The 23,244-nt window shown below is 32.1% G+C and overlaps 1 protein-coding gene across 2 annotated transcripts; it reads left to right on the top strand.

The window, feature by feature from the left end:
* The first annotated feature begins 529 nt into the window (after positions 1-529).
* On the top strand, positions 530-5,481 carry LOC125833507 (ruBisCO large subunit-binding protein subunit beta, chloroplastic). 2 transcript variants are annotated; one of them, XM_049512669.1, is made up of 15 exons: positions 530-603; positions 1,175-1,387; positions 1,477-1,602; positions 1,832-1,969; positions 2,061-2,156; positions 2,336-2,578; positions 2,680-2,914; positions 3,028-3,197; positions 3,275-3,352; positions 3,439-3,510; positions 3,626-3,730; positions 3,996-4,088; positions 4,232-4,324; positions 5,036-5,159; positions 5,245-5,481. In XM_049512669.1, the coding sequence occupies exons 2-15, from the start codon at positions 1,175-1,177 to the stop codon at positions 5,256-5,258; spliced, it is 1,800 nt and encodes a 599-aa protein (XP_049368626.1). In that variant the 5' UTR covers positions 530-603; the 3' UTR covers positions 5,259-5,481. The 2 variants fall into 2 exon arrangements, with proteins under 2 accessions (XP_049368626.1, XP_049368627.1); XM_049512670.1 differs by lacking the exon at positions 530-603 and having other exon boundaries at positions 1,150-1,387.
* Positions 5,482-23,244: the final 17,763 nt, after the last annotated feature.

Genomic DNA, 23,244 nt, shown 5'->3' with positions numbered 1-23,244 from the left:
AGCAAATCATTAATGGAGTAATCAATTGTACTATTTTGTCCTTTGTTTATATTAATTAGCCTCTTATAAAAATAAATTTTGAATCTTCAAAATTTGTTTAAACTTCCAAATGTCATATTAATTATAGGGATAAAATAGAAAAAAATAATTAATTCTATTATGATTTAGTAAGTGATATGAGACAAATATTTTTAATAAGATATACTATATTGATAGATTATAGAGAGAACAGTAATAATTTGGATTCCAAATCAATGGATGCGAATGCAAGTTCATTCATTCAAAATTAAGAGAAGGAAATAGCATTATTGCCAAAGTATAAGGGGGTGTATGAGTAATAAAAAACAATCGCGATACAAAAACTTCTAGAGTATTCCAAAGAAGGACAAACAATACGTCATTTGAACGGCTAAGATTGAGTAGAAGGTTCAAGAGAAACAAGGACCGTCTATTGAGAGCCTTTGTGGTTGGTTTCATTATATAACCTAATCAATCTCTTCACAACGCTCTCTAGCAGTTTCCTTTTATCCAAAGTAGAAGATAAACCCACTCCCCAGCTACTTCTTCAACAACGCTATAGTAAAACCCTAATCTTCTTTCAAGGTAAGCTTTAACAAATTTCTGTATTCTTGGTTTCTTGTAGGTAAATCTCTCCTATTCTTGGTGGCTAGTTGCATTTTTTTTCTGCTATTTGTGTTTTGTTGCTTCTTAGTTATTTCATCGTTGAACCTAAAAAAGTGTTTCTTTTGGGATAAGGAAATGTAATTCTGGTTTTGGTTAAGAGAAAACATGTATTGTTAGAGTGTTGAGTCCACAGTGGTTGGGGAATGGTCACTTGATTAATTCTCTCTTATACGTATAGCGGTGACGAAGGATAAGTCCGCTATTATTAAGATTGTTATTAGTTTTGTTTCAATGATGTTATAGATTTGTATGGTCAAGAGTATCTGTTGAGTCTGTCAACTGATTCACTTGTGGAGTGCGTTTGACTGCCTTTATCTAGATAGCTAAGCAAACCGAGCCAATTGAAAACCATACATTTTACTGTTTGGGTTAGTTGGAGGCATCTCTTTGTTTGGTATTTCTGAATCTGTACCAACTCTTGCTGTTATTTACTAATATATGTTGATGTTGATTAATTATGTGATGATTTTTTTTTTTGTTTTAGGGATAGATGGCATCTACTTTTGCTGGTATGTCCTCAGCAGGTCCCTTGGCTGCTCCCAGCACTTCCTCAAACAAGCTTTCCTCTGTTGCTAATATATCTTCCACCTCTTTCGGGAGCAAAAGAAATGTTGCACTAAGAAAGTCACGCAGGCAGACAATTTTGGCTGCAGCTAAAGAGTTGCACTTCAACAAGGATGGGTCAGCTATCAAGAAGCTACAGGTGCGCTTTTTGACTAAATTATCAACTAGATTTATTATTTATACTCATTTGTATGCCTTGTTGAATACTTGGTTTTCCTTCTGTCACAGAATGGTGTGAACAAACTTGCTGATCTAGTTGGAGTTACTCTTGGCCCAAAAGGCAGGAATGTTGTCCTTGAGAGCAAGTATGGTGCTCCAAAAATTGTTAATGATGGAGTTACTGTGGCCAGAGAGGTGTGTTTTGAAGACATAATATTCTTATCATATCTTTAGCTGTTTCAATTAATTTCTTGTTGAACTTCAAGCTGTTTTGATATGCTATGTTTTTATTCATGTAAAACTGTGTTTTGACTTTCAGATTAAAAAAAAATGTCTCCTTGCATTCTTCATTGCTCGTCTATTTGACTAGTCTCTAGTAGCTTAAAGTTTGACTTGATCAAATTGCTCTTTATCATTCTACAAGGTTGAATTAGAGGATCCAGTAGAAAACATTGGTGCGAAACTAGTGAGACAAGCTGCTGCCAAAACCAATGACCTGGCTGGGGATGGGACTACAACATCTGTCGTGCTAGCTCAGGGCCTAATTGCTGAAGGTGTTAAGGTATATTGGGAAATCCATATGCTGCTGAAATGTTTCAACATGTTAAATCTACTGGAATTATTTTTTTTACCAACTGAGATTGTGTAAGCAGGTGGTTGCAGCTGGTGCAAACCCTGTCCTAATCACCAGAGGAATTGAGAAGACAGCAAAAGCATTAGTAGCTGAGTTGAAGAATATGTCAAAAGAGGTATTTATGTTCATCAATGGGTCTTTGAGTGAATGCAATGATCTGAATGTTTGTTTTGTGCTGTTAGCTAATGGGTTGTGTATCAATTTGCTATTTTTCGGTGGATGAGATATACTGAATGAATGCAAGCATATATACTATTAAATGAAATTGAGATCGCTGATCAAGTGTTCATGCAGGTGGAAGACAGTGAACTAGCAGATGTGGCTGCAGTAAGTGCTGGGAACAATTTGGAAGTAGGGAGTATGATTGCTGAAGCCATGAGCAAGGTTGGAAGGAAAGGTGTTGTGACACTAGAGGAGGGTAAAAGTGCTGAAAACAGTCTGCGTGTGGTTGAAGGAATGCAATTTGACCGTGGTTACGTCTCTCCTTACTTTGTTACCGACAGTGAGAAAATGTCAGTTGAATATGAGAACTGTAAGGTGGGTTTCTTTTTTCTAGCTTTACTCTACAGCTTAAGAGGTTCATGTCTCTTTGAATGCATAGTGTACCTGTTGCTGATGTTAGGTATTCTGAAATGCAGTTGCTACTGGTTGATAAAAAGATAACAAATGCAAGAGATCTTGTTAATGTCCTGGAAGATGCTATCAGAAATGGTTACCCAATTTTAATTATTGCCGAAGATATTGAGCAAGAAGCTTTGGCGACTCTTGTTGTCAATAAGCTTAGAGGTGCCTTAAAGGTTGCTGCACTTAAAGCTCCTGGTTTTGGTGAGCGAAAAAGCCAGTATCTTGATGACATAGCAACCCTTACTGGAGGTATCTAGTTGGTTCAGTTTTGCATCTTTACTTCTGATCCTTGTACCTGTTGGAATTCCTGACAAAACTGGAGATGGTGATTGCTAACATCAATTTATCCCTGTAATCTGTAGGCACTGTTATTAGGGAGGAACTTGGCCTTACCTTGGACAAGGCTGACAAGGAAGTTCTAGGCCATGCTGCTAAAGTAGTGCTGACTAAGGATGCCACTACAATTGTTGGTGATGGTAGCACTCAGGAAGCAGTCAACAAACGTGTTGCTCAGATTAAAAACCTGATAGAGGTTGGTGTTTGTTTGGTATTTGGTAAAAAATTGTTTCTCATTGATTCAGTTTCATATAATTTGTGAATTCCAAGCAGGCTGCAGATCAAGATTATGAAAAGGAAAAGCTAAATGAAAGAATTGCTAAGTTATCAGGAGGTGTGGCTGTCATACAGGTAACTTCCAGTCCCAATATTAAGAATTTTGGTTTGTTGAATGGATGTGCAGCTGAACTTTGTTGATGCTTTAATTGAATGTGAAGGTTGGAGCTCAAACTGAAACTGAATTGAAGGAGAAGAAACTTAGAGTGGAAGATGCTCTCAATGCAACAAAGGTAAGCTGGTTTGTTGCCATCTAATTAGGTTTCTGTCCTATATTTGGAATGTGTTGATGGATGATAATGCAAAATGAGGATACAAGTGCCAATCATGTTTGCTCTTTGCTTTCAGGCGGCTGTTGAGGAAGGTATTGTTGTTGGAGGAGGGTGCACGCTCCTCAGACTTGCTGCAAAAGTTGATGCAATAAAGGGAACCCTTGCAAATGATGAGGAGAAGGCAAGTTTGTTGTAGTTTTTGACGTTCTTTCATATTGTTGTGGGTTCATATGTAGTTGTTGATGCAATGGGTTGACGTAACCTTCTAAAATTTGTATAGTAGAAATGAGCCTGCAAAGTTTTTTTGTGTGCCTTTTCAGATCTGTTATCTTTCAAAAATAAGGATCTCTTGCAAAAATGATATAAAACTAAAATGAAATTTGTCAAGGGGTTTAATAAAACCAATTGACTTGTAATCGTTGTAATATCATTTATCTTACTTGCAGGTTGGAGCTGATATTGTCAAAAGAGCATTGAGCTACCCTTTGAAATTAATTGCTAAAAATGCTGGCGTTAATGGAAGTGTTGTCAGTGAGAAGGTACACATATATGCTTTGGTGATTAGGGAAAAAAGTGGACCATGCTACCCATGGAAAAAGCCTTCTGCTCGAGTTTCTCTTGATTACCATTGTTGATCCTATGATTTTGAGTTTCATAATCGAAATTCTTATTTGCCTTTCAGGTGCTGTCAAGTGATGATCCCAAATTTGGATATAATGCTGCAACTGGCAACTATGAAGACTTAATGGCTGCTGGCATCATTGATCCAACCAAGGTAAGGTTTTCTAGAATTCCATTGAGAGTCACTGATGATGTGGTCAAACACGTGAGATTTGTGTCTCTGAAGGATTCCCTGAATGGATTTGGTGTGTTTCCCAGGAATCCTTTGAATAGAATTGATGTGGCTACTGACAATTGTCGTTGCAATTTTCTGTCCTGATTCCTAGGGAGACGTCTCAAAATCTCCAAAAGTGTCTTTGGAAACTGAGCCTTAAGATGAGTTCGGATTATAGATTTAGGCTTTTGACGTGGACTAGAGGGATATTACAAATTTACGGGGATACTATGATTTGGATAGAAACTTGTGACAATGATGCTCATGGTTGTGTTTCACCAGAAATTAAATTGTAATTATTTGCTCTCTAGCACTGGTCAAGGTGAGCTTGGGCTTGAAATTATCTGCTCTCTGGCACGTGTCTGAAGCAATTTATGGCTTGAAATCAGAGTAGTCCATAAGTACATCAGATCACAGAATAGTTTCTTTACAGTGTATTTTTTACTTTCTAATCCTCTCTTGGGGAATGCCTAGAAGTGTTTAGTAGGAAAAGTGTAGGAGGAGGATGTCTTTCCACAAAATTGAGATTGTAGTACTTGTCTGAACTTTTTAGAGATGTAGTTGGTAACAGAAAATATGAGCATGTTTTAACTCTCTCAACTTGGTTTGTTGTTAGTACCGAAAACTGACATATTCGTTTGCCCTGTACAGGTGGTGAGGTGTTGTCTAGAACACGCTGCATCTGTGGCTAAGACATTCTTGATGTCAGATTGCGTGGTGGTTGAGATCAAGGAGCCCGAAGCAGCAGTTGCTGGCAACCCAATGGACAACTCAGGTTGCCTTTGAATTCCGATATTTGTAATTGCTTTCATCACTTGACATTTTCTTTCTGCTAATGCTGACTGTCATTTTGTTTACAGGATACGGTTACTAGGTGATTGAATGAAGGCTACTGATACCAGATAGATGAAGTTGAAAGCCTTTAATTTTTTGTAAAAGTTTAGGTATTGTTTGTTGAAAGGAATATATAAGATCCTGGTGGGAGTAGCAGCCTTCAGGGTTCGGCACTGTTAATGAACATGCAATCCAATGTGTAATTGCAGCTTCAGTGGATGTTGAGTCACGGGACATTAATAAATCTTCTATGTAATTTCTCATATTTCTAAGCTTTACTTGTTTCACCTTCATTAGTTGTGGAATAGCATAAGGAAGAAAAAAAGAGAATGTTAGTGCCACATAACATGACCTAATCTAATAATAACTGATATGTGAGAAAGATAGTTTATTTCCTCTTCTTTGGGATATTTTATTAGAAAAAGTAATGCATGTATTAGTTTTGGTACTGATTTGCTAGTGTTTTTCAATTTATGTATTTAATATCTAGCAATTTATGGTGGTACCAAAGCATGAATAAGCACAGTAACCAGTGGGATTAATTTGTAGTATATTAAATCAAACCGCGGATAAAAAATTAACTTTAGTCTAAGTAGTTTTAGCATTATTGCTATATTTTATGAGGTATAACTTTCTCTCTGACCCAATTTGGTTATTTATTTTGTAGTGTTTGCAATTTATGTATCAAGTTAAATTAATATTTAGCAATTAATGGTGGTATCAAGGCGATGAATAAGCACAGGTACCCATGTAATTGATTTTTAGTATGTCAAATCAAACCGTGCAGAAAAAATTAACATTAACCTAAGTAGTCTTAGCGTTATTATTATATAAAATATTTTTTAGTATAACTCTATTAGAAAGAATGTTCTAATTTCACTTAATATGAAATTTAAGGAAATAAAAAAAGGATTCTTAATTTTGTGGTTTTAAATTAAAGTTAACTATATATCAATATGTTTATAAATCTTATGACTTTAAATATGTTATGTGAAAAGTTGAGATTAAAGTGTTAAAAATATTATTATTATTTTAAAAATAGATTAAAAAGGAAAAAAAAAGTAAACATTCTTTTTGAATGAACATGTATACACTTTACAAGTGTGAAGTTTTGTATAAATAGAACATGTGAACTCGGTTTATCTTTGTACAAGTGTTTCGATCTTGAACTAGTTTTGTCAGAAAAGTCCTTTGTGAAGATGATTAAGCGTATAATTAAATGAAGTCTTCAAAAACCTATAGAAGTTAAAGGTGGTTTAACATTGAACTAAAATTGATAACTCAAATAAAAAAAATATTGATTTAGCGAATTTTGATAATTGTTATTATTATTATTATTATTATTATTATTATTATTATTATTATTATTATTGAATTATCGATTTTTAATGGTTTAAGGTTTTTCTTAACGGGTTAATCGATGATAGTAGATTATATTTATACCACTCGACTTAGGACTAAGCTTCGTATTATTTTGGTTTTCTTAAACTCTCGATTATTCTACCATATGATAGTGTTTGCTTTTGTCCAATAGACAATCTGTCAACTCATGTGCATGATTCATTTTCAATGATTTTTCTAAGTGATTTTCAATGTTTTTTTATGTTATATCTTAACGGTTAGATTGACAACCGAACTGATAATGATCAATAACCGATAAATTGACAAACCTATATCTTTATAGTTCTATAACGATTTAGCATGTTTACAAATCAATAAATTTTAAAATCAAACCAAATTGATCGATACACAACCTTAATAGAAGCCGAATTCCACTGAAGATTTCAAATTTTGTTTTTGAAAACATACAAACAAACACCTTGCTGAATGGGCGAGAATTTTTTAGATATATAAAATTAAACTCATGCTTATGAAAATATTGCATGAAATTTTAGATTTATAAATACAATACTAGATTTTTCTTACAAATTTTAGATTTAAAAACACATGTTCATACTACCGTCCAAAGAGTTGCAACTTTTCTAAAAGGTTGACTTTACTGATAAGACACAATAAGCACATGTTCATACTATTTTTTTTGTTGGTTATAAATATAAAGCTTTTTCCTCACATAGGTAACTTGAATGTTTAATACCTCAATTAAAAAAAACTATAATTTGAATAGAATCCACGGTCATAGATCAAAACACAGCTAGTAGATTTCCCTAATGGAAGGTTCTGATAAATTTTTAATTAGGGTTATTTAAGTCTTTTTCCATTCTTACTTAGCCTAAAACCTCAATAGTTTAGTACCTAATTGGTCATTATATTGTAGTGTTATCTTAGAATACTCTCTATCTTTCTCCCCAAGCTTAGAGTAAGAATCAAGAAGAAATAACCTAGGTTTCATGTTTCTCAAGCAAGCTTTCTTCAAGAACTATATAAGAATATTATAGTGAAGAACCAAGTTCTTCCTCATACCCTACATCTGAATTTCAACTAGCAAGATCAAAACAAGGTTTTTATCCGAAAGTTCCGTTTGCTCGAAATTCTCGCTATATTCCTATTTTTGATTCTTGGTTTCATTATAGGGATTTCATTACTTTATATTATTAATGATCTTTGATTATTTTTCATGCTTAATATACCATGTAAATCCTTTGTAGCTAAGAGTTATTTGAATACTTTGACATACTATGTGGCGACATGGGGCGAAAAAAGGAAAGAGCCCCATATTTTGAGATGCTCTTCTCATGTTTTACGAATCTTACAACTCTCTTTACTGAGAGAGAATCCATATCCCTACTTGTGGTTTTTCTTTCATTCAATCATCAATTCCTACGGTAATGAATATGAGCGCAATAGAAATTCCTGAGGAGTTATACATTTGTGTATTGATAAGACCGTTTACTATTTCTTGAAGCTTAATCTCTCCCCCGGATGAACCATATAGCCAAGAGAAACCATTAACCAGAATACAAGAGCTTGCCCCACCCATAATTAAATATGCATTGTTTTTATTAGTAAAGTAAATTCCAAATTTAAACATTATTCTAGAAAGAGTTTGAAGAAAACATGAATTGCTTCAAGTACATTGTTTTCAACAAGAAAAACATGGTTAGCTCTAAATAAAACATTTCTTAGTTTCAAGAAAGTATAATATGTTTTTCATAATAGCATAGTCTTAAAGCAAGTTCAATATAGTTATAAAGAAGCATTTTGAAGTATTAACTCAAGATAGAGATTATCAGTTCTCCCCTAAAGTGTGATTTTTTCCTAAATGGGACATCATATAGTAACTGAGCATTATTGCATAATTTTGAAAATAGTATTGACCATCGAATTGGGTAAGGATTAGACAATCAAAACCCCATAACTGCGTCACCAACATAGGATAGGATCATGTTGTTTATTTGGGTGATTCCTAATAAAGCCCCTAGTAAGGGCTCATAGATTGAATCCATTAGTTAAATTTGTTCTTTACCCTGGCAAGGTATAAGATGATTCTGACAATGTGGTCAAGACGTTGTATCATCATGAGCTCATGTGATGATTGTCGGTTAGAGAAAATCCCTAAGAACAAAATATATATTATCTTTAATATTTTCTATTATTACATATATCTTAGTATAAAGTTGTGTTGTTAGAGTAAACATGCATGCTTTGCTATTCAATTTGACTTTATTTCAATTTATATTCAGAGTTACTCGTTCAACTTAATTTAGTTTAGTCAATTGTTCATTCAACTATATTACATACCGTACATTCCATGTACTTACGCTATTTGGCGTTACATCTTTAAATGATGTAGATTCACGTGTTCGTGATCGTCAGTAATCGCTTCAATGTGATCTCTTTTCATTAGCATGGTGAGACTTCCTCGCTTTCGGAGGACTCCAGTTTAGCTAGTTCAGTTCATTTGATTATCAGTCATTACTAGTAGAATAGTCATGTATCAGTAAGTCTTATCTCCGAGTCTATCTTCTATTTGATAAAGGTATCATAGACGAGTTAGATGATTCATTATTTTCATATATTTTTAAACACTTACAGTATTATTTTTTGACTTTTCAGACTTTTAAATAAAGTTTTTGCAATGATTTTTTTTGTTTAGATCATCCTAAAGCTCATCCTTTGTAAAGTTTCTACATATATTGTTCAATCTTTCAGTTTATCAGTAAGTCAGGTCAAGAGTTTCTTTGGAACTAGAAATGGTTCTAAATGTCAACCACGTCTAGAGTGTAGGCTTGGAGTGTGACACTCACATTGCTAAACCCAATATGTCATCTTATTCTAGAGGCCTAATTTGGTGTCAAGTGTCAAATCATGTGGCATGCCAAGTCAAACAAACAAGTCAATAGATTTATTCACATGTCAAAATGACATGACACCCCTAGTCAAATCAAAGGCCAATAAAAATATATCACATGTGTACAAATAACATCTTTTGACCAATCAAATATTCGCATGTCACTTAAATATGTTTGGCCAAGAAAACATGTCATCACTACAAGTCTTTCTTTCTACAACTATAAATAGAGGTTGTCTTAATTTTTAAAAAATCCATCAGAATTCTAACAAGAAGCTAAAGAGAGCTCGTTGACCAAACACCACAAATTTCTCTACAAGCATTCAAACACTCAATTATTTCTCTACAAGTTCTAGAGATCAAGACGATGATTCAAGATCAAGCTCAATGTCCCTTGAGTTCAATAAAAAGTTAATCTAGAGATCAAGCTCAAAGACCCTTGAATTCAAATACAAGACAAGATCAAGACCACAAACTTCAAGCCTTGGATCGAAGTACAAGTCAAGTTCAAGTTCATCAAGATTCAAGATCAAACTCGGAGACCCTTGAATTCAAAACAAGTCAAGATCAAGCTTCAAGATCTTTGATTCAAGTACAAGTCGTGATCAAGCTCGGAGATCCTGAATTCAAATACAAGTCAAGATCAAGCTTCAAACCCTTGGATTCAAGTACATGTCAAGATCAAGCTTCAAACCCTTGGATTCAAGTACATGTCAAGATCAAGTTCATCAAGATTCAAGATCAAGCTCAAAGGACCTTGAATTCAACTAAAAGCCAAGGTCAAGTTTATCAAGATTCAAAATCAAGCTCAAAGGTCATTTAAATCAAATACAGATTCAAGAACAAGTCCACGAGCTCAAGCTCATAGGCTCTTGAATTTATACTCAAAAAGAAGAATCAAATGATTCATATCGAACGTAACACTCATATATTAAAATTAAATACTACAATTGTTGTGATACTATTTTTTATCTCAATTTTTTTTTTCTTGATGCAAATTTTATTGTCTACAACATAATTGTTTATATTTTTTCAAAAGAACTGTGGATACTCTGAAAAACTCAAAACTCAAGTTAAATAGAGTAATATCTATGCTATTTTAGTATTTATAGGGACAAAATTCCTAGTTAAATCCTGAGATACATCATAATGAGAACAGAAAGGAAAGAAACAAGTGTATATTTGCATACCCATTTCATGATATACCAAATCCATTGGTTCGGCGTGTACCAAACAAATTATTATATTGAATGCATGCTTCCCACCCACAATCTGTATTCTACCATTATTGTAATATCATACATAATTTACACATTTAGGACATTCCATATTTTTCCTTCATGTTCATAGCTTGAAGTGACATGATAGGCTCAAATAGAATTTTGGTTATTTTTTAATCCCTTATTTGATTATAAAGTTATCGCAAGATTAATAATCAGTCCTATGATAAGCTATCTTTATCTTTGAGTGAAATAGTATTATTGCGAGATAATTTCAGGATAATTTTTGGTTATTATTTAATTCCTTATTTAATTATAAAGTAATCGTAGGATTAATAATTAGTCCTAAGATAAGTTATTTTTATCTTTGTGTGGAATAGTATTATTGGGACAACTTATTTCGAGATAATTTCAAAATAAATTTTGGTTATTCTTTAATCCCTTATTTGATTATAAAGTTATCGCATGATTAATAATTAGTCCTAAGATAAGTTATCTTTATCTTTGAGTGAAATAGTATTATTGGGACACCTTATCCCGAGATAAAAGAGGTAAATGACAAAAGTATCCCTTTAAACTCTTTTTATACATTAATTTTCCCATTCATGTATATTCATATTATTTTTAATTCCATGTATAATAACATTCACAATCTTCACTACTCCTTATTTTTATGATAATTCCTCATATTTTTTCATTAAAAAATTACACTATATAAATATTATTTTTAAACACACACACACAGTCAGGAGCGTATCTAGAGCGGGTGTCGTGGTTCACATGAACCCATGTTCCCCTCTCTAGATCATATATAATAGTGTTATATTTTTTTTAAAAAATATTTAAATATAGATGTGTGAACCCACGTGTATCATATAATAATACAATGATGATTGGGTGCACCTCTCTAACTGAGGATATAAATTTAAGTCTTATATCTATCTTAACCATGTTGAGTAACACCTCTCCAAGTCGTTATCGGTTACACTTTTGACGTTTGAACTAAACAATTTTTTGTTTTTTTCCTTTAATCTTTCAAAAAAAAATTAAGTGTGTTACATTGAAAGTTCCTAAAAATTTTAGCATTGTATAATCTTTAATAATTAAATCAAATATGTATATTAAAATTTAAAACTAGTAGTATTATATAGTTTGGACCCATAATTTTTAAAATTTAATGATTCATATTAAGAACCTAAAAGTCAGACCGATAAAATTTATGTTTAAGATGCATTTTTTCGTAATCATGCACCTATCTTGCCAAAATCCAGGATATGCCTCTGCACACAGTATAATCATGGGAATGCACAGACACAAAATATTTAATATAAATAAAATGAAAGTTTTATTTTCAAGAATGAATAAAACTAAAGCTAGCAAAGAAAATATAAAAAAACTAAATAAAGTGAATGATATTTTTATAAATAAACAACTTATTCGTAAAATTTAAGCAATGCATATTATTTTAAATACAACAAATCAAACCGTTAATAATTAGTTGTTAAACTATTTAATTTCTCATGCGCTATTTTAAATTTCTACTCCTAATCTACATTTGAGGATAAAATAATTCAAAAAAATAATTTTAATATAATATATTTATTATGTAAAGGTACCAATAACAGGCATTACTTGATTTTTAAAGAAGCAAGACCGACACACAATTAATTTTGAGATTCAACGTTCCAAAATTGTTAGTAATACTCACTTCGTTCAATAATACTCGTCTACCTTATTAAAAATAGATGTCCAATAATACTTGTTTATTTTATGAAATTCATGGATAATTTTTTACTTAATTCCTAATTTATCTTTGTCATTAATTATAGTCATTTCCCTATTACATTTTTCAAGACATTGTATTTATTATATTCAAAGAGTGATATAATAAAACTACTCTTTTATTTATAACTTTTTAAGGGATGTATCAAATTAATAGTGGACAACTATTGTTGTATTACACAACTCTCGATCCTCTCTTTGTACTAGCATTCTCTTTGTACTAGCATTTAATTATCCATCATAAAATTAGATCAATCATTCATTAATTTCAGGGAAATATTTAAGTAAAAATTAGGCAAATGACATAGTATAATAAAGAAATTACTTTCTTTTCCTACTCTTTTATTAATTATTAAAAATCCCTTTTTTTAGTGTTTTTCGGATACTTTAATTAATAACGGGCGGATACTTAAATTATTAAGTTGTTAGCAGCACGGATACTTAATTAACGGGCGGATGCATAATATAGCAGCGCGAATACTTTAATTAATAACGGGCGATACTTAAATTATTAAGTTGTTAGCATCACGGATACTTAATTAACGGGCGGATGCATAATATAGCAGCGCGGATACTTTAATTAATAACGGACGGATACTTAAATTAATAAAGTATCCGGTTAAGTTGAATTGGGGGAAAATAAGGGATTTTTGTATTTTAGTAAAAGAGTAGGGAAATATTGAGAATAAGTAAAGAAGTGTTGTGTATTTAAGTAATTTTTCCAATATTTAATGGTTGTTTCGTGCAAGCCATTAAATATTGTTGCTATAACAGGTAAAACCACTGCCATCTTGGATTTTCTCTTAATCAGATTAATATTTTATGATGTATTTTTTTATTATATTGATATGTAAAAAATTGTAATTTATAGTACTTTTTGTATAATTTTTGTATATCTAAATTATTTTTTTAAATATCGAATTAATATAATCAAATTTAACTTTGAAAGTTAGTCAAATTAACTTTCCAAGAACACAACATGATATTTAAAAATGGACGGATGGAGTAATTAGTTAGTTGTTTCTTTATCTGTTTTTAATGGAAAAACTAAATGACACAACAAACAATGATATATATATTTAGTATCTATAGCTATAGTTTACAATATTTTATCATTAATATGGATATAATTATACATTAAATGGCAAATACATATTTACACGCCATTAGTGTTTTTACAAGCGCCTTTTTTTGTTTTTACACGTCTTTCACGGTAACCTCTCTCTTTAATTCCCCCTTATATTTTTCTTTTTTCACTATTCATAAATCACCGTGATTTATTCCCAAATCATCTTGGAGATCACGATCATTTACATGATTTCAGCCTCGAAATCGTGATTCATCTTCATCAAGTAACTTCTAATGGTATTATTTTGTTTTTAAAAAAAAAAAAAAAAATTGTATGTATGAAACCATCTCATATATTTTCTATGGTTTCTGTTGAAGCCTCTGTTTTTACAATTACAATGGCGGATAGTAGTAGTTAGAAGAGGGTTATACGAGGTATACCGATGAATCTATCTGAACAAGAGCAAGGGATAAAATCTGTCTAGAGAAGAGAATGTTCAAAATCTTTAAAAGAGAAAATCAATCTTGAAAAGAGAAGAAAAGTCAATAATGCTTTTTGTAGCAATGAAAAAAAGTCCAACAAAATTAAGTGGAAACGATATATATATTTTTGTATTCACTTTTTCTCAAAATTATTTTTTCATATAGTTTAGTATTTGAATACTTTAGTTTGTTGTATCAACTCATAGTTATATTTGTGTGGTCTACTTGTACCAATATACGTTTTTGTTGATTAGTGAACATATGGATATTTTTTATATATGAATACAATTGAATGAAGCAACTACCACTTGTATACATACTGTAACACCAATTCTATTCAATGTACTCAATATATGTATACTCACCGTGGTTGTATTCATTGGGTATAATAATTGTATTTATTGTATATTTAACCACTTTATTTGTATCTAATGTATTTCTTTAGTTTTTCCGCATATTTGTATCAATTTGTAGATACATGTATCAATCTGACGAAGAGCAATGGAGAAAACTAAGTAAATTGTCTCAATTTTTGTTAAACAGATAAGGATTCCAGCGGCTAAGCGTTGAATGAGTAATTTTAGAAAATAGTTTAATACTGGGAGTTTTTTCTAACAATGGAAAGTTTGCGACTTTAATGGACATGATTTAAAGACTTACCGTTTTAAAAATAGAAAATACCTTGTTTAGTGCCTTAAAATTGAAACTGTATAATAGTATACATAATCAATATACCTTGTATACAATGAATACAATGGAATGACCACTTAAAATATAGTCACGTATGGTAATTAACATAGTTATAGTTATTGAACTATATTAACCTTTAAATTATAGTCATTCCCTGTAAGTTTCTCATTTTTAATTGTCAAAGTATTGATTCCGCACACTCCTGAGTAGTATTTTAAAAGGTGGGGGTGTGAGGCGAGGCGTTTTATATTGTACGGGGCGAGACGTAAGCCTCGAGACACGGGGTGTAAGTCCCATGGATCTATGGGGCTAGTCTCATGTATCTTCAATTTTATAGTATTAATACTGATAAAATAATAAAAAGTAAACCTTTCAATGATTTTACAAATAAATTTTATAAATAACCTATAATATATATAAATTTATTATGATTTTTATTTGAGACAAGTATTAATAATCAATAGTGAAGAAAAAAAGTATTATAATTACTATTTGAGAAATATCATTACACCAATAATAAAAAAAATATGATTTAAAGCAAAAAAATTCAAAAAAAAAAAATTAAATACACCCGAGCCTACATTTTTACGCCCAAGACTTACGGTTTTATGCTCGAGGCTTACGCCTCAAATTTTAGAACTTACACCTTATGGATCTACGTCTTTACTCCCCAGAGCGTTTTTTGTACGCCCCGCCCCGAGACTCGCCCCCAAAACGTTTTTGAAAACACTGCTCCTGGGCAATATAGTAGAATGATAATTTATTATATCATTCTTTAAATATAAAAATTCGGGTAAAAAACATTTTCACCACCAACTTTTCTTTTAAAATTGAAATTCCCCCTCAACTTTAAATAATAATCAAACTCTTCCATTTATCCTATTTGCTTTTAAAATTGAAATTCCCCCTCAACTTTAACTAATAATCAAACTCTTCCATTTATCCTAATTAATCTTTAAAATGCTTATTATATCCTTTTATCATCAACTCTTTTTACTTCTTTAAAAATCATAGTATTTTCATTTTTGTTGAATTCATGTAAAAAAATTCATAAAAAAAGCATAAACATTATCTTTTGGACGAAGAAAAAGTTAGAATTGTAATCAGTATATAAGTTAATGATGTTCTATAATGAGGTAAATTAGAAAAATGAGAAAATCGATTTTTATTATTAATAATGAAAACTGTAATATTTATTTATACAAGTAAAAATAGCAGAGAATAACAACTACACAAATATATTTAGATGTAGGAAATACAAAATTATTAATTTAATTAAGGTCAAATTTTTAAAGATTGTATTATTTAGATTTTAAATTATAATTTATGTAATACTCTATCAGTGCCAATTAAAACTTGTTTATTTACATTGAGAATGCTCTCACCATTTGTATTACTTGACCCTCATTTTGAAAATAGTTGTTTTAATTTACTTGTCCAATTTATCAAATCAAAAGTTTTTTTTAAATATTTTTTATTTCTATCCTTAGTATTAAATAACTGCATAAAATAGTAGTAGTCAAATTTAAAGTTTTAAAGCATTATTAATAATGTTAGTTTAGTAAAATGCACCTCTAATTAATTTTTTAAGGGTGTCATATCAAGAAGGGTCAAGTAATATCAACACATAGAGTAAGAGAGTGTAGAAAGATAAAAATATACGCATACATATACACACTTAATGCATTATTATATTGAAAAACGGTCAAAAAAATAATATGAAATTTTAATTCATTAAAATATTATTCTACTTATAATGTTAATAAATTTGAAGAAATAGTTATAAATACCCAAATTAATAAATAAATTAAATATACTATAAAAAAAGGAATTACATAGATATAACAAGGTAAAATAAACAATACATAGGATAAAGGGGGAGTTTGATTATTGTTCAAAGTTGAGGGGGAGTTTGATTTTTAAAGCAGAGTTAGGGTGAGAATGATTTTCACCCAATAAATTCAATGCTTTGAGAAATTACTATAGATAATAATAGGGTAAATTAAGAACTAAAAGATAAGTTATTTCTTGATTTTCTAAATTTGACAAGTAAAAATGGACAGAGGGATAAACTTTGTACCTTGAACCGAAAAATTTGGACCATCATTTAAGCTATAGTCAAAACTTTTTTTGTTGTTGTTGCAAATATACCATTTTGGAGCCATGTTAAACATACAAAGTTGTAAGAATTTGAGTTTGAAGTTTGGTTATAATGATCCTCGGGGTCATTTTGAGTTTTTTTGTCTGCCTTTTCTATTTTGTCTCTTTTTTAGCTTTTATATATCGTTTGTGATTAATGAGAATAGTGACATGATTCTTGAGGTGATAAAATATATATTAGATGAGTTTTTCAATTTTGAAGGGTACTCATTTGGCTTTCTATTCTTTCCTTCACCTCCTTTTGTATTTGATTGCCCACTTCTTCGGCTTGGATTATTAGGTTCCTTAATATTTTCCAATTTCTAGCTTTCCAAGTATGATATATCAATGCTCCAAAAATTGCAGTTTCCACCTCCTTGTGGAACTTTTTCCAGTTCCTCCTTTTTAGCCATTGCAAAGTTTGTTTGACTGTTTGACGTTGAAAAGAAATCCCCGACCATCTGGCCAAAGCTTGTTGTACTCCTCTAGTCCATGTACAATCAGCAAATAAGTATTGTTGCGTCTCCACCTGGTCGTTCACACATAGGTTACATTTCTCATCTCCAGCTAGCATGTTTAGCCTTTGGAGTCTTTCCTTGGTGAGTAATCTGTTCTGGTAGGCTAGCCAAACTATGAACCTGTGTCTAGGCATCATAATAGAATTCCAAACTAGGTCCGCCTCTTGCATTCTCTCATGTCTTCCTATCAGTGCATTGTAACTTTGAGTGACTGAATATTCTTCATTCGCAGTCAATAAATACACACCATTGGAAAACCAGTGTACCATGCCTCTTTTGAGTGTGTTAATCTTCTTCCAATACCAACTACAATCTGCAAGAACCTGATGCTCTCAAATGTCTGTGTCCTGATTTTTCATATATATTCCATGCACCCATTTGACCCATAAGGCATCCTTCTTCCTAGAAAGCTGCCATATAAACTTCTCCACAGAGGCAATATTCCATTGTTTGTTGTTCTTGATGCTCAGACCCCCATACTTCTTTGGTGCGCACATTGTGTCCCAAGAAACCAAAGCAATCTTCCTTTTATTGATTGTGCATTCCCATAAGAAATCTTTGCAGATCTTGTCCACCTTCTTGAGTATACATTGTGGTAGTATAAACACTGCTCCCCAATAATTATATATGGAAAATAAGACTGCTATAGTGATCTAAAGTCTTCCTGCATACGACAATGATTTAGAATAACACATGGTTACTTTGTTGGTTATCTTCTCCACCAGTACATGACAATCAACTTTGCTCCACTTCTTTGATGAAAGTGGTAAACCCAGATATGTGATTGGTAACGTTCCAGCCAAGAACTTTGTCAGCCTAAGAAACTTCTTCTTTGTTTCATCATTTACCCCAGCACAATAGAATCTAGATTTGTCATTAATCGCCACCAATCCAGTAGCATCAGTTAAATGGTTTAATACCTCCATCACTCTTGTGATAGATTTCTCATGTGCTTTGCATAATATCATTAAGTCATCTGCAAAGATCAGATGAGCGAGTTTAGTTCTTTTGCACATTGGATGAAACCTGAAATCTGATAGCTCACTCATTTTATTCAAACTTCTTGTAAGATACTCCATCACCAGTACAAAGAGTAAGGGGGACATTGGGTCACTTTGTCTTATTCCTCTTCTCTCCTCAAAGTATCTAAACCCATCCCCGTTAACCTTCACAACAAATTTTGTTATCGTGACACAAGTCATCACTAAACTAGTGAAAGAGTCTGGAAACCCATATCCTTGCAGTGCTTCCTGAATGAAGTCCCAACTTATCATGTCATACGCCTTCCTGAGATCAATTTTCATTAGGCATCTAGGTGTAGTTTTTCTATTATAATGCCTAAGAATATCATGACATATCAATACATTGTGGACTAGTGATCGACCCTCTACAAATGCTGCTTGATTTTCTGCTACAATGCATGCTATAACCCTTCTTATTCTAAGGCAAATCAACTTCTAAATGCACTTATAAAGCACATTACAACATGAAATAGGCCTAAATATCCCTGCATTCTGGGGTACAGTTATCTTAGGGATCAGTGAAATCATTGTTGCATTAAGTTGTTTGCGTAATTTGCCTGTATAGAAAAACTCCAAAATTTTCTTTGTCACATCCTTGCCGTTTATTCCCCAAGCAGCTTGGAAAAAATCACTACCATAGTCGCTGGTCCAGGACTCTTGTTCTTATCTATGCTGAACATGGCCTGCTTCACCTCCTTTTCAGTGTAAGGTCTGATCAACTCAAATTGTTTTGTGATGTCTAGGATTCTTCCATCCTTAAGAAAACTATTGAAAGCTCGAACTCTGTGGATTTGCTTCCTTCCTAAAAGTTCAGTATAGTAATCGACCATAATTGCTGCAATAGCTTCCTGTTCATGTTAGCTCACTCCATGTTTATCCTCCAGCTGAGTTATTACATGTTGTAGTCTTCTATGCTTGATGACCGAGAAGAAGTACTTTGTGTTATCATCCCCAATTTAATCCAAGTAGCTTTGCTTCTTTGCTGTAGAAAAATCTCTGCCATGTAGGATGAGCATCTAAACTTTGCATACTTCTCTTTCTCTTCCTGTTGTAGAGAACTATCAGTTGGTTGGCATTGGAGGGCTCTTTGGACTTGTAGCAGGGCCTGTCTATCCTCGTTGGCTTCCTCTACTATGTTCCTGACATGCTATTTATTTAGTCCGACCAATTTTCTTTTAAGCTCCTTTAGTTTCCTTGTTATTTGAAATTAAACATTGTGCACCCTAGACTACATTGACTCCAAACCTCCTCCATTATACTAGGAAAGTTAGGATGTTTCGACTACGTATTACAATACTTGAAAGCTTTCCTCTTATGCTTCACATTTGATTTCAATGCAATATGGATAAGACTATGATCACTCACACCTTCTGGCAAGAAATTTACTGAATAATCAGGCATGTTGTCCAGCCATTCACTGTTGACCAGTGCCCAATCTATCTTAGACCAAATTATGTTATCCCCCTACTTGTCACTCCATCTGTATCTACTTCCACAATATGGGAGTTCAATCCGCACTTCACCACACATTCATTGAAGTCCTCAATTTCCCCCTATAGTAATAGGATTCCCTTCAATTCTATCGTCCTGGTTAAGCACTGAATTGAAATCTCCAGCGATCAACCAAGGTAGTGTTTGTCCTTGATTTGTCACTGATATATAATTCCATAACGCTGTCCTACCCTCTTTGCTATTGTGCCCATAGATCACAGTACGATAGAATCTGGTTCATTCACAAATATTCAGAATCTCACATGTCACAGTCTGGTCCATCATACTTACAACAATAGTCTGAAAGTAATCTGGCCTCCAAGTTACCCAAATCCTTCCATTGTAATGATGCTCCAGGTTTGTAATATACTCCCATCCAGGAAACATACTTTGTGCTATTTGTCCTACTTATATTTATTTTTGTCTCCACCATACCCACTATTTCTGCATTAATATTATTGCAAAGGAGCTTCACCTCTTTTTGCTTATTCGACCCGTTAAGGCCTCACACATTCCATACTAGAAAACTACCCATTAGGTGGATGTGTACGACTCCCACCCATTTCTTCACTTTGTGGAACCATCACAATAGTATCCCCTTATCAAGTATCTGAAAATCATTCCCTGTTTTTTGCCTTGTTGTTCTTTCTATGTATTGTGCACTTGCAGCCTTCTTTGGTGTTACCCATACAGGTTGGCCTTCTGTAGTTCCTTCGTTGTGTATCTCCTTACCAGATCTCTGGGCAACTCATTGGTGAGTCCTCCCTTCCCCTTCCAGTGATTTTTGTATCTCTTGCGTCGTATTTTTTGTTCCTGTTCCCCTCATAACTTCCTTATCTCCCTGTAAATTCATATAATAAGTTGCCAAGATCAACTTCAGACATTTTTTTTTACTATAGGTCTTGGCAAGAAAAACTACTGATATATACCAATTGCATTTCAGACATTTTGACATGAAGTGGTGTATATATATATATAACCACACTTTATATATTTTTATATGAAGCCTAGGTCAATACTTTTTTATCCACAACATTTGTTATTCTAATTTTAACAATATAGCACATGATTCAACACCCAAAACTATTGTTGTGTTGTGGATTTGCGGCATTGTTGATGCTTAAAATCTAGAATTGGTGTATGCTCTTTAGTGCATTTTAGTAGATTTAATGTGTGTTTATAGTTGTTTTGCAGGAAAAATAGAATTTGATGGCTATGTGTTGAAAAACATATAGTGTGGACAATTTTTGATCATATATGAGCCATTCTATGAATCGTGGTTTGGTCCATGAGTTGTAGATGACAATCCTAACTGATTACATAATTTTGAATCTTACGAGTATGCAGTATGCGTCATAGAAGGGCTTATGATCTGTCGATGAAGTTCATGTTTGAGGTTCAGAAGATGGACACAAATGTCTGACTTCTACGAGGGAATAGTAGAAGTCGTAGAAGCTTTTACCGGCTGCAGTTCTTGTCTATGGAGAAATTTCTGAGACTATACATTCACTGTCATTTACGAGTAGGTTCCTCAAACCGCAAAAGTAACCACGAATCGTAAAGGCCGTCGGTAGAAGTTGTCGAACACTATTTTTCTAGTTTGTTTTGGATAAGTTTTTAGTGTCTATAAAGACTTTCTAGATTTTCTTTTACAATTTGTGCTCAATGTATATTCTAAAAACACAAGGAAACAATTACTTTGAGTTTGTTCTTGAATTTGGAGAGATTTCACACTTTAATTTGATTGTTGACTTTTGCTTTTGAAGTTTAATTCAAGATTTCGAGTTTTTTCATCTTGTAGTGCATGGTTCCGATTAACTAAATTATCGTTGATGGTTACCATACAAGCCTGAGTAGCTAAATCCACAACTAGGATTGTGGAAACCATGAAGAATTAACAAAGTTGACTTAATACTTAGTAAACTTTGAAAAATGTGAATGCATGTATTGTTTTTTCCTTCACTTTGATTGCTTTTTAATGAATGTACGCCTTAGGACTCATCTTATTTTTTCTTGTTGGACCAAATGGGTAACGAATGGGAAAACAAATAACACAATGGAGATTTGAGGCTACCAACCCTCATCTAATAGCTTGACCTTGTATGAGAATAGCTAATTTGGGATCAATGGTACGAGTTAGTAAAGTAAACACCCATAGACGGACCAAGTTGCACGGTGTATTCACTCATTTAGGGGACCAACCACTTAGGTGAACTTAACTTACCGATCTTGCATGCTACACTTAAAAAAAATGTTACTAATATCTAGTCTTACTAAGTTATGACTTCATGGGGATCACAAAACCTTAGTTTCATCTATCATTAATTCAAAACTTGTTTAATTGATATTTATTTACTTGCTTTTTGTGAAGATTATAGACATTGCTTGTTACACAAATTCCTGCTTTCGAAAATAATTCGACTAGGAGCATAAATAATCGCAATTGAACTAGGTCCAAATCATATTTCCTCTGAAATCGGCCCTAATCTTATTAGATTCTATATTGGAACATCAACCGCTTTATACTTCTATTGTAATTTGAACATATCATTTATCTCGAATGTGCTTACATTTGAAACATGAATTCTAAATATCATACAAAACAAATCCACAACCATTAATTTGTCATAATACCAACATCTTTTTTTTAAAAAAAAATCATTATGCAACAAGGTAAATTGCCATTGTTTTCAGCATTTTTTTTTAAAAAAAATATCACACACTTAATTTAAATTTATATTTCATATCCAAAATTCAAAACCCACTTCTTTAAAGTATTGTTGTTCAAATCATCAATTGTAAATAGTTTGGGAAAATTTTTTGGTTCAATAATTAAGAAGAAGAGAGGAAGGAAAAAAAAAGAAACAATTTTATATGAAGTTATTTATATTTGATTATCAATTAAACTTTTTGGAAACATAGGTATATAAATTAAAAGAAGTAACTAGGTGCACACAATTCTTTTTACCTTTAAATGGTATTCAAAATTGCATCATAAAGTCTTTAACAAATAGACAATAAAGGAGATGATAATTATAGCATGTTGTAAGACCATAAAACATAAGAAAAGCATGCCATAAAAACTATACAGAAATAGCAATAAATGTAGTGTATTATTTATGTGCAATATATTATTGCTATATATATATATATATATATATATATATATGCTTAGATTGATTAAAAGAAAATAGAATGAACTTCATATATATATATTTTGATAATATCACAATCTTTTACACAATCACTATAATTAAACATGTTACTTTTAGATTACTAATTATAATAATTATGATTAGTTATGTGTAATTATGTTTTAGGGGACTTAATGATATAATAATCTTTGACCCTATGAGTATATAAC

This window comes from Solanum verrucosum, unplaced genomic scaffold, assembly GCF_900185275.1.
Source record: "Solanum verrucosum unplaced genomic scaffold, falcon-dt-bn FXZP01000105.1, whole genome shotgun sequence".
Taxonomy (NCBI): domain Eukaryota; kingdom Viridiplantae; phylum Streptophyta; class Magnoliopsida; order Solanales; family Solanaceae; genus Solanum; species Solanum verrucosum.
The sequence above is the reverse complement of the archived record's forward strand: the minus strand, read 5'-3'. Positions and strand labels throughout refer to the sequence as shown.